General features: G+C 34.9%; 1 protein-coding gene across 2 annotated transcripts in view; it reads right to left on the bottom strand.

Annotated features, from left to right (window-relative positions):
* LOC144606881 (protein argonaute-3) overlaps positions 1-13,248 on the bottom strand; it is a 99,229-nt gene continuing 85,981 nt past the window's right edge. For both annotated transcript variants that reach the window (XM_078423338.1, XM_078423336.1), the window contains exons 17-20: positions 12,962-13,096; positions 12,702-12,803; positions 11,133-11,332; positions 1-10,618 (exon numbers count right to left, since the gene is read on the bottom strand). In XM_078423338.1, coding sequence (XP_078279464.1) covers positions 10,510-10,618; positions 11,133-11,332; positions 12,702-12,803; positions 12,962-13,096 — 546 coding nt within the window. In that variant the 3' untranslated portion in view covers positions 1-10,509. The remainder of the gene's footprint in view (positions 10,619-11,132; positions 11,333-12,701; positions 12,804-12,961; positions 13,097-13,248) is intronic.

The following is a 13,248-nucleotide window of genomic DNA, read 5'->3' as shown; positions in this document are numbered from 1 at the left end:
CTGAACAAAAAGTTACAAAAAAATTACAATAGATTTAGTCAAGGAACCTATAGGATTTTGGTATCAAATCTTTTTTTGCTATACGGTTGATTTGATTTTCAATACATAATTAAGACTGGGAAACATCCCACTGTGTGACAGCGTGGGACAAATCACAAGATGTTGTCACTAAGACAATGTCTAATTGCTTGTTGAGAAATCCTTCTGGATTCCCTGGCTTGTCAGCGCAAGCTGTCAGGGGGAAAGATGCATTGAATAGCAAATGTTTCTAGTAACAATGAAGCATTCTTGCAGCAAAAATAACTATAACAATCACAAGTTCTCTTTTGGGGACATTGCAAAAATATTTTGAGCATATAAATGTACAATGTTTATGTCATTTACCAATTTCTTTTAAAAAAGAAAATATTTTTTATTAAATACATGGACAAAGTAAAGCACAGATGTTTCCTGTGTGCAGTTTGAAAAACAAATTGCTGCCCTATGTGGATCATTCATCTTTTCAGCCGAGATAAAATAGGAAGTAAAATCCCTCCCCATTTCATGAAATAGGGCCAAAATGGTCCCGAATATTTTCACAGAAATTTCAACTGGCAATCATTCACATATGTCTAGTGCAGAAAAACATCTGCACAGAATCACGTGAACAATTTATTTTGCATATTTATTGGTGGAAATTTTAAGTCAAAACTTAATGTGACAGGAAAATTCAATTTACCAAAACATAAATGGGGGAAAATACCTTGAAAGGCAGAATTATTTCAGCACTGAAAATCAGTGCTATGATTTTTGAGGGCAATCAAAATGTTTGCCCATGTACACAAAACTTTGGATCAGACTGTCCACAGACAACAAAATCCAACAAGTAACTGGCAAATACATATGCATTATAACAATAAATCAAGCTCATTTCTTTTTTTTACAAGAATGGACTGAGTAAGATATTACAAATTATGAAAACATTTAGAAAAACAACTGAATAACATTAACCCTCTTGAGGACTGCAATAATAACTCTGCATCAATTTGAGATTAGAAATGATCTTATTCAAATAATACTTGGAATACATGTTCTGTGGCCCTATGCATTTCCCATTCATAATGTGCATCACATGGTAGATGTCTAAAGATGGTTTGAAGGCATATTCGGTCATATTTGGGTAGTTTTTTTTAAAACCAAGAAGCTAAGTTTAAACTGTGACAAGCTACTGTAGTTCAACAATGACAAAGATGCAACTGTTGCAACTTCAACAGCGCAATGATTAAGCAACATCACATTGGCGCTCCAGGGATGATGGTCGCCTATTATTGAAAATTGCAGATAATAATATTGCATTAAAAAAAAGTCCATTTAATGCTCAAGAAGGTTGATGCAGAAGTTATTTCCATGAAAGTTTGCTTTGAAGAGTCACATACAGGTATATTCTCCATTCTAATACAAAAAACTGAATGCAAACTATACACAGCAAGAAAAGCTAGGAATGCAGTTTATCCCACAACGAAAGATCCAGTAATTCTTCAGTTTCATAGGTATTAATTAGATGATCTTCTCACCCTTGCTTAGCTGATCCAGGTAACATTAACAGCAATATTATAACATGCATGATGGGTGACGGTGGCCGATCATGTAATTGATGGAAATCTATCCCAATTTTTATTTATTTCAAAGGCAGAAAATAAACTATTACATTTATAAAATGAAGATTTTCTTGATGTGCAAACCTGCATCAATTCAGTGAAGATGTATTGTAATTCACTGACATTATATAAGAGTACTGATAATGCACACTGTGCTAAGACGGGTATCACAGAAATGGCTTGCCACTCCTAAAAGGTGAATTTTCAAACGTAGCCAGTCAGTCAGGAAAACACTCACTCAACATCAGGCACTTTTCCAGGGAACACTTGGCTGCCAAGTCACCCACCACAGCTGGTTTTGAAACATCTAGTTCAAGGATGACCAGAAATAGGACCACTGATCTTTTTTTTTGGCTAAAGACTTATGGACCATAGAAGTGGAATTTTTTTGATTTCACATGAAAACTGTTACATTGTCAGAGACACGATTATGATTTAATGGCAGTAAAATAAGTTATCTAATTGGTTAAATTAATGTTTGTGCTTGATAAAAAATTTATATTGTTATTTGATTCTCTCCCATAAACCCCAGCATGGCTTTCTCAGTTCCCAGAGTATAATAATGACCAACCACAATGCTGACGTTATCAGGTAAAGGAAAAAAGACCCTCAGTTTTAGTTATGTGCACTAAAGTTGGATTTTTACTCATTCAAAAAGGTCAAATCTCTTTTGTTAGTTATAAAAATTAGAAAAATTGCTATACGGCATGAAGCACATCGGAGGTCACTTTGGATTTATGGATTGGAATTTGGCCATTTGACCAGGAGAATGTAAAAGGGAATAAACAGTATAATAGATTCAGATGAAATACATCTGTTGCCTTCATTACATGACTTGCAATGGGTTCTTGGACTGCTTGTAAAGATTGTTTCACTGTTCTATTTCAGTTAAAACTAGATGTGGCTGGAAAATACCAAAGACTGTTTATGACACAATCACAATTATTGGAATTCATTAACACGAGGTTGTGTAGTTAAATATTGAATCTCTAAAGAACTAAAGTTATTAATAATCTTATCTTTATCTTTTGCAAGAACTGTTCACAAAAATCTTATAACCCTTTAATGAAGGCCTGTGATTCAACGTCAGTGACCCCAACAACACACTAATAAAATACAACATCCAAAAATAATACAGATAACACACAATTTCAAATCTCCACTCATCTGCTCTGAAGAAAGGCATCACGCAATAGCAAATAATCTCTCTAAACATATAATTGCGACACTAATGCATGTTACCTTGCAGTATGCTAAAATGAGTAATAAGTTAATTCTTAGAAATAACCACAAAATAAAGGCTCATCTTTTCCATTATAAACCCAATTTCGATAACTGCTATTAAGACAATTTTTAAAACATTTTTAAAGTGTATTGTCAAGCATGTGCAGCAGATATAATGTAACCAAAGCAGTATTTTCTTTTGCAGCATATGAAGGATATTGAGGTGCAGTGTTTTTATTTTAATTCCAAGCTTCCTTATAACAGAATGCTCACCATACACAACCAGCAAATCGACTATTTTTAATCTTTCATTCAGCTTTCTCAGCTAGGAAACTGTGCAAGAATTCTCCTTATTGATACAAATGCTGCTCTGTGCTAGGCTAACGGGAGGCACACTTCTTTTGAGTTCACAAACATTAATTTTCTACTCCTCCCCATGATACGACTCTTTTAATAATAAACTAAAAGTAAATAAAGCTGGTGAAAAGTTTCATTTCGCACTTTGACTCAACATCACCAACCACTGAGGTTCCGATCACAAAAGGATTAAAATACAAATTAAATACATTTCTCTTCTTTTAAAATCTCAATTTAGAACATTTTACCCAACTTAATACAAGCAACACACAATGGACAAATTCTTCCAGCTGGCTCAATTTTGATCGAATTCTCTACATTTCATTTTTCCACCATTTCCATAATGTACATTTCCACCAACTCAACATCATTGCATCCACTAATACTTAGATAGGAAGCTGGCCAAGCAGAAACTATACAATTATAAACTCATAAATATATTAATGGGGAATGATACAATAATTAATTAACCACTGTTCAATATTTTCTTTAATAATGAACAGCTAGGAATGATGTCAAGGCATCAGAGAGGACCCAGGTTAGGATTATCAGAGAGCTCTCAGGAATAGGATGTCTATGATGTGCTGAGATCAGACAAAATGCAATTAATCCTTCGGGGTAGAGAAACTTAAGATACTTCATGGATTATTTGAAATAGAGGATTTTTGATAGAGCAAATAGGGAGTGGTATCTATGCGGGTAATCGAAGAAAAGGACAAAGTTGTAGCTTGGGTCTAAATGGGATTGGTTTTTCAAGAGTAATGGCGCAGATGTGATGTAACAAATATTTTCTTTCTGTGCTTCACTATTTTATCGTTTCAATGTAGTGTACTGTAACTTGGTATTGTTGATTCTTTGCTTTTTGTTGATTACTACACTTTAAACTCTATTAAAAAAAAAAGTCTAATCCAGCAAAAGTATAATTAAATCATTGGAAATCTAAAAGTACTTATATCTGCTAAAAGAAAATATATTTTAAAAATATTTCAATTGTAAATCCAACTACACACCAAGACATTGCGGGATAAAGGCAGCCAAACAGATCAAGAAATTGGTTTATAATATGGTGTTTTCACTTTAATTTGATAAATCACATCACATTATGTTAATAATTTGAAGGGAGGTTAGTTAACAAGTTATTAATGCAGTTTCCTTGGAATAAAAAAAAATGCCAGTTTCTTTACACAAGAAATGATAAACAAATAATCCGATTAGAATAAATTGGAATAAACCATTAAAATACGTATCGCATATAGACACTTCCTTTAAACCGTTTCTTTGTAAGAGTATTGAACTTATTGTATCTTGCTCAAATCGCCTTTAATCGTGTGTAGTTCTGGAGCAAAAAAATTATCTCAAGCCAGAAGTAGTGACTCTGACCCAACTTTCCCCTCTTTCATGTTGAAGCCAATTCTAGAACTCCTTTTATGATTCAGCTGAAATCACTTGACAGACAGATAATTAAAGAGATCTTGCTGTTCTGGATGGCTCAGCTGCTCACTGTGCTTTTGCAGGAATTAAGATATTGATTCGATAAAACACCATCAGATAACAACATCAGATACAGTATCAGGTGATACCAGTAGATCAGATTTAAAAACAGATAGTGTCAACTTGTTTAATGAATACTGCATTCAAAAAGCACTAGTTTTGAATGTACCATTCCAAACAAGGTTGATTTTTTAGTTCACTGCTTAGGTCTGTTCTTTTGAATTAGAAGCAAACAGTGCGCCAAATACCATATGTAAATTTCAGTGAATGAATATTCCTTTCCTGAATATCTAGCTCCACTAGTGAGCACATTTAAGCATGTATTAAAAGGGTTATTTTGCATTACTATACAAAATTATAAATGGTTCCTGTTTTAAAATAAAAGATTCTATCAATCCACCTCCACAAATATAACATTCATAAAATGCCAGGGGAACCATGAGAATCATGTGTCTACATTCACATGTAAATAGATGTTCACTATTTCACAAACTGTATCGTTTCTCCCAGGAGTTCCATCTGATTCGTGACCTCACATAATCTCTAGCTTGGAAATAAGATGATATCGGCTAATACCAGAAACGGCCCAGAATGTAGTTAGCCATCTAGAAAGCAAATCTATGGCTGAAGCAACAGATGAATTACAAACATAACAGACTGCATTCTGTATACCACTTAAACTTCATTACATTCATTCGGCCTGATTTTAATCATCCATCCTTCAAACTTTGGGGAAAGGAGCTGGATGTGGGGTGGTGGTGAGGAGAATTGGGTATCAAATCAACAGTCATTGAATTCTTTACACACAGGAAATATTCTCAACCATGGAGATAGAATTTTAAAGCAACATAGTTAATTTACAACATTCAAAGCTCCCGTTCTGGGTCTTTTTTCTGCTTAGGTTGTGTATTGAGAATGTTCTTCAAAGCTTTTCAAACTATAGTCCCCATCTTGGTCCTGACTGAGAAGAAACTGTCATTAAACATATCAGCTACAGGATACTATCAATATTCTTGGCATTATATAAAATGTTCAGCCACGTAATGAACAAAAACAAATCTACAGCACCAGCTTCTGTAAAGGCACTTTCTAAGGACTGTCCTTCAAAAATTAATTAAAATGGATCAGCTTTAATGCTGAAACCACCTCTTTCCTTTTGCAAAAGACCAGCACAAATATCAGATTTGTACCATTAGAGTTGGTGCCTGTACCAAAACTGTGTGGTACAAGTACTGGACTCATACAGCACATGTATTCAGTAAAAATCAGATCCAGCTTTTACTACAGATGTAGTGGTATAGATATTGCATCTAGTAGCACCAGATCTGTACTGAGACCATTCCAGTACACTAAAACAATAAATGCTATGCTAGCAAATGCCCCCATGTTACTACAATAACTATTAGTGAGAGGTACCTAGATGCAGCATGTATTACTACCTGGCCAGAACCAACTACTACCTGGCCAGAACCAACACAAGATTGACATGACTCCAATGTGATGGTACTGATATAAGCAACAGGTCAGATTTGCATTTGAAGCAAATCTATTGTCTTGCTGCATGATCCAGTACAAGTTGCTGTACATCATGTACTGCACATGAATCAGCAGTCAGGGTTCAGAAAATAACAAAAAAAGGGCTTGGAAAGAGCTGGCCTGATTCAATTTTTATGCTGGTCAATTACTACATTCTTCCCTTCACTCTTGTAAATAGGAATTGTGAGCATAACTTCAATTCCTAGTGCAGTTATTGTCTGACACTGATTAACAAATAGCAGCTATCGGTCTCACTGCCCTCCCAACGCTGGTACATTATGAAGTACGTTTGCAAATGCAGTCAGCACTTTTTGCAGGCATTTACAAACTGAGCTGATGGGTATGGTACAGGGACACTCGCCCCTCCTGACAGAAAATCTCTATTTTACAGAATATTATTTCAGAAATACCTGACCAATAAATATGCAGTACAAGGAAGCATTTGGTTTAAATGCTGTGTTGTAAATTTGCAAGAGCAGCATTACATGTACATTATTATTGTACATTGTCCAAAGTATAGAGTGGTGTTTTGAATTGTAATCCAAACTTGGCATTGGCTCAATTAAATTAACCATTGAGATCAATTGGAACATAACAAAGGCACCAAGTATCATACTGGTCTTGGTTTGGCATGACTGCAGAAGTTTCCTCCCTCTCAAATATAATTCACAAGAAGATGGCAAGTTAACATTAAGTTATGTGGAGTTAAAATTAAGCATTGTAAATCCTTAGCAGTGGGCACACAGAGGCACGAGAACACCTATCTGCATGATTGTGGATTCTTTCAAACTTTGCCTATTCACTGTTCCCATTATAGTTCATGATTGAAAGCAGTTTTGATCATCCATTTGAATTACCAAAAGTTCTTTGTGTTCTAATGCTAAAGGCTAGAAAACCTTGAATTAACTTTCTTAGAATTTTGTCTACTACCAAACGGAACAGTAAATGCAAGGAAGAAAGGTTGTATGCAATCATCACTATGTCATAAGAACTGGGGAGAAAATGATCATATTTCATCTTCTGTGAATTTTCTTTTGGTAGAGTTTGGCAAATTATCTGTTGATACACATCTGTTTCCAAGGGAACCTCCAGATAACAGAATACGATTTGCAGGATTTTGGTTTTGCTCTCTATTTTAAGTGAGAAATGACATTCATTCCGCTGAAATCAGTGAACACAATTTGCCAATGTAGTTTTCATTTTAAATTTTGCTTCCTTTGTGGAATATTATTAAATCGATAATCTAAGAAGCAATTGACCTCTCTATGGAAAGATTCATTCTTAAGTTTATATTACTGACCTGCATTTGGTGGATATTTTGTTTCCCTGTGTCTAGCATTGTCTTATTTGTCCATCAAAGCACTTTTTGATGGAGAATGTAATGAAAGATTTAATTTATGTAGAAATTGTATCTGGAGACATCATGTCTAGATAATGGGTTTAACAGCAGAGTAATAGCTGGAACTGTCCCCTAAATCTCTGCTTCATTAATATTTTGTAAGAATATTAGTATACATCAGCAAAGGAGTTCCAAAGAAGAATTGTCCTCAAAACAATTCTCCAAAGGATAGATTTTTTTTAAACTAAGGGAAGATTTCTTGAATTGGGGGGTGCTCCTGATTGACTATATTTATTTGACACCTCAAATTATCTACAGAGCTCAAGTAGTTTTACTTTACTCATTCTCAAAGCAAAATTCATTCAGCAACATAATCTAACCAATCATTTGTGGAGTCACTGTCAAAACTCAACAGTGTCTGATTATAAAAGCAACCATAAAAGTATCAGAGGTATTTTGATATTTTTAAGATGTTCGAACAATCATGCACAACTAGAGCTGCAACAGACAACCAATTTAAAGAAGAAACAGATTCCTATCAATTAGCAGCATTTAAAAACTAGATTTAAAAACTATTAGAATGAATTTATTAAAAGCTCATTATTTTCCTCTCAGGCAAATCACTTTTTGTTTTACTGGAAACAGCCAATCCTTTCTTTTGGTATTGTAAACTAGGAACTGAAGACTAACTGAATACAAAAGTTCCAATCTACCACAAAAGGCAACAAGATAAATTTGTAGGAATGGTATAATATGCACTACAGTCGTACGATCAACCGAGCAAAATAGAATCATAGTAAGAATGTGTTTTTTACTCAGATGCATCATAAATCAGTAAATGATTGAAGTTCAGTGTAACTAATTATTTTACAGCTGCATTCTTGAACACAAGGAACTCAATGGAAAATAATTAACCGTAACTACAATTGGAAAGTACATGCATACTAAAAATATATACTTATGTTTCTAAAAGGCACAAAACAAACAAGTAATGTGCAACTCTTTCACACAAAGAATAGCTAAATAAATGCATACTATATTCATCATTTGTTTAATGTTCAGAATGAAAGACTGATTTTTAAGTGATGTTAGTTGTTATATGTTGTTATAAATTAACAAATGCATCTGAAGTCTCTTAATTTAATTCAGATTGTTCAGCACCATGAATGAATAGAATAATTTTTTTATGAAGTTGCTGGACTTCAAGCTTTCAATACTGTGGCCATGCCTGAAGAATCAGTTTGGACTTCTGAATTCCACTTTAAAGTAGGATTATCCTTTGAAAGTTTAGGCACCATTCTCAGTATTAGCCCTTCCTATATTTAAGAGATGAAGAGGAATAAACTGAAAAATATTTTACTTTACTTTATGAGCAACTCATATTAAACAAGGACTCAGCTTTTGTGAAAGGGTAGGAAAATTCTGCAGTGTCTTCTATGTTTTCACAAAGTTCGAGTTCTTTTTACTAACAATAGAAATTTTAATGTAGAGGAGAGGCGATTTTGTAGGGCTGGGACAGAGGCAATGCCCATCCATCAAGAAGGCTGCAGCATTTTGTATATTGCGGTTCGAGCCAGTGCAATGACAACCGTCAGATAAAATATGCAGTTCATGAGGTTTTACAAAGTGCAAACGACGTCATGAGATTTGTATCAATGACACATCAAACTGTTTTATGAAAAATTTCCAAAAAAAAATAATCGGTATACCTTAAAATGGAATGACTGAAATAAAACAGAAATATATGAAAAAAATTCACATTTCAGTGATTAGATGTGTAAATTAAATAAAGCAATGTCCCAATAAAGTAATATTGAAACATCCCAGCCCTACTTTTTTTTTGCATTCATCTTTTTCTTATTAAAACTGATAAGGTTCTGAAGTGCGGAGGTGTCCACTCTCCCACGATTATAGTGGTACAACTGCTGCTCCGGAACAGCGTAGGACACGGGCTTTCTTACCAACCGCTTATTGCACTAACGGTAGCAATGTTCTGTCAGTATACAACACGGTTACATTCCAGAACTAAATAGAATTGATGCTACTATATTTTAATGTAAATCCATATTAAATTAAGCATTATTTTTTCTAATAAATATAGGATGCTAAAACAGAAAACATCACATTTAGTTGTGAGCTAGCAAGTAAACAGTAACAAAAAGCAGAAGTTTCTACATTAAACATAGCCCCATTTCTTGGAATTTTCAAAAGATCTTCTACCGTCAATAATTAGGGTTATCCAAGATATGGATATTATCTTCTATACAAAATTCCACTGCTCTGTTTATGGTGCTCAACCATAACTAATAGCCAAGTTCAATAATCTGTTGATTTAACTGACTTATTGATGAGTATGCAGAGTTTGAAAAATGGCAGGATGGAGGTGGACTTTTGGATCTTATAAAACATTGGTAGTTATTCCCCAGAATATATTTTTTCAAGCATGTCTTCACCTCCTTTTCCAAGCACCCACCCTCCCAAGTTGAAGACTCCAAGCAAATGACTGGACGTCTGAACTAATTAGTGACTTGCTTTGAGATCCAAGTTTTGTCAAACTTTTTTCTTTGTCCCATTTTCATGTTGCATGACTTTTGTGCTGCCAAACACTGAGGTAAAGGCAAAAAGAAAACTATACTGGAGAAAAAAAAAGGAAAGACACAGACACAAGGTCTGACGGAGCACGCACGCACATGCACACACCCGCACACACGCGTGCGCATACACACACACAGAGCAGTTGGCTGGTTTCATATTGCATAATAGTGCTATGATCTTCGTAGGTAAACAATCTCTTTTCGTCAGTTTATGAAATTATTGTCCCCACACAGTGAAAGTTACAGTATGGCTGGAGACATGCCCGTAAACTGACCCCACTGGAATTGCAGGCTGTGATTTTCGGTTCCTTCTGGAGAGAATTTCCCAAACTTAAGCGAAGTACATAGTGCGCAATGTGTCCTGGTGAATCTGCACAGCCTTGGCAAGAGCCTGAGGGTCACGTCCATTACTCTGACCAGAAATGTGACTGCCTTCAGCACTGTGAACAGTTGGAGAAAGACAATCAGAACTGAACAAATGTCAATATGTACTGTGTTTCAATATTTAATAATACCATCATACATATGGAAAAACTTCAAAACAAATTATTAGTGCATAACATTACACTGTGAAGCGAATAGGCACAGTTTTGGGGTCACTACTTTAAACTTAGTACAAATTAATAACACTGTTCCATTTGTCTTTATTTCCATAAATACTACCTTGGTAGAGTAATCAATGAGATTTTCTTGGAATGCCTTACTAACTGCTTCTTCCAACTGTAGAATGAATATATTAACTATATAAATTTACATATATATATATATATGGCATTGCCGCAGAAGTACTTGTGTTTTGAACCATTTACAACGCAAGGGGGTCTCATAATTGTGATATCTGCCAAGGCATTTTAATTGCATTTATTGCTTCTTCGAAACATAAAATCTACACTCATGTACAACAGTACGATCAGCAGAGTACCTATCAAACAATATGACTAGGTTGTGCATTACCTGTCATGCTCTTTGTCCACCAAATGGTACCTTGCTCTAAATGCCACTAGATGTGCATAATACGCTGGTGCTGGGATAGATACAGAGCGTGTGCAACGCACATAGGTGTGACATAGTTGATAGGTAAGGAGCTGAAGCTCATCCGCAGAGAAGCAGTTGTCATCCCACAGAACATGATAGTGAGAGGGGCGACTTGTACCCTGAAACAGAAATAATACCAGAAAATGTTAATTAGATCATCATCTGAGAAAAAAAGGTTCCTTTTAGACTGGTTTTCTTAACTATCTAAGTAGCATGACCTTCATCACATACTGGTAAACTTTAGAAGCGGTTACACAAATACTGAATAGCAAACTCAAGTATAGAATATTTCAGAGATTTAGGTACACAAGTGCATGATAGGCTGCTCTTGAAGGTTAGACTGCATGGGATGCAGGGAGAGCTAGCTAAGTGGAATCAGCTTCATGATAGGAAGCAGAGGGTAGGAGTAGAATGTTGCTTTTCAGAATGGAGCCTATGACGAGTAGTGTGCCTCGCAGACTGATGCGACACAATGCTGAGAACTATATTCTGCATTCTGAATCTTTCCCCTTGTTCTACCTATTATAGTCAAGTTCTACTTGATTGCATTTATGTATTATCTGATCTGACTGGATAGCATGCAAAACAAAGCTTTCAACGTACCTCAGTACAAATGAGGATAATAAATCTAAAGCTCGAAAGCAAAGCCAGTTTCCTCATGTCCTGGCCAATATTTATTATTAAGAAATGACAGAATCATTTAATGGAGTTTTGTGTGATTCTATCATGTGTGCTGTCTGCTGGATTGCTTAATATTTCACTGTTCTTATACCTCAAAAGCTACATCTTAATTAGCAATAACGCCATTTGAAATATCTCATGGTCACGTTCCACACCATTTAAAAACACAATCTTTACAATAAAATGAAGTCCATAGTAACAAAATTTGTTCAGACACAATTCTTTCTCCTTAAAACTCAAACGTTGTGAAGTTGTGATCAGGCAATATAGCGACACAATCTTTTTTGACAAAACTAAGTAATGTACAAGTAAATGATCTCATCTACATCCTTCAATTTTACAAAAACGTACATAAATACTAGAAAAGTTTAAGTTCACAAGTAACTTCTTTTGCTTTCATGTACCTATATTTAACTTTTTGTTGATAACATAAATATGGTAAAAAGTACGAAGCCTATTTCTGATCACCAGTGGCATATAAAGTGAAACTTTATGATGTTGTTAGAGATCAATCATCCTCCCTCGAATGCTCAGTAAGCTGCTCCAGATGGATTTTGCTTTTGAAGACTTTACATGCAAAATGAAAGCCATGGGAGCATACTCAAAGATTCAGCTTGTAGCAGCTTTAACATTATGTGGCACATAACAAAATAGTGCAAGTTATCCACTCACTTCTGCAGTTTTCTATCCTTTTATTTGAATAAGATTCATTAATATGGAAACTGAGAAAAACACATCCATATACAGGAATTATTCTCAAGATCCCCAGGAATAAAAGATTTAAGTTCTCAACACAGTATTCCATACCTGTATCCCAGCATGGCTGCAGAGATAAAAATCAAACTCATATGGATGGGTGATATCTGTATCGACCGTGGTTCCCGCTGGAATATTTCCACTTCTCCCAACCTTGGAAAAATGTAAACAAAATTCAATAACCAAATTCATATAGACTACAAGTTCATTAAGGCTCACCTTATGGAAAACCTATTGGAATCAATCCTATTTAACAAATTCAGTTCACATCACACAATTCTGCAAACCAAATAGAAAACACAAGTTCTTACCCTTTCATTCTTGTCAGCACAGAATAATCGTGTATGATGCCGTTTCTGCACCACTATATATGTAATACCGGGTTGATAGTCTTTCTCCAGGCTAATGCAAGCTTCTCGAATCGCCAAAAGCTCGCAATACAAAACCTACAGCAATGGAGTACAATTCACAAGAAATGCTTGAGTAAGTCTAGTTATTTAAAAAAGATCAAGAACAGTGTTACTTCCAAGTTGAGTGCATGGATGAAGAAAGAATTGCATTAATCCTGAAATTAAAAATGGAAATACTCAGATTGAGA

Source organism: Rhinoraja longicauda, chromosome 27 (assembly GCF_053455715.1).
Source record: "Rhinoraja longicauda isolate Sanriku21f chromosome 27, sRhiLon1.1, whole genome shotgun sequence".
NCBI lineage: Eukaryota > Metazoa > Chordata > Chondrichthyes > Rajiformes > Arhynchobatidae > Rhinoraja > Rhinoraja longicauda.
This window is presented reverse-complemented; position numbering and strand designations above follow the sequence as displayed.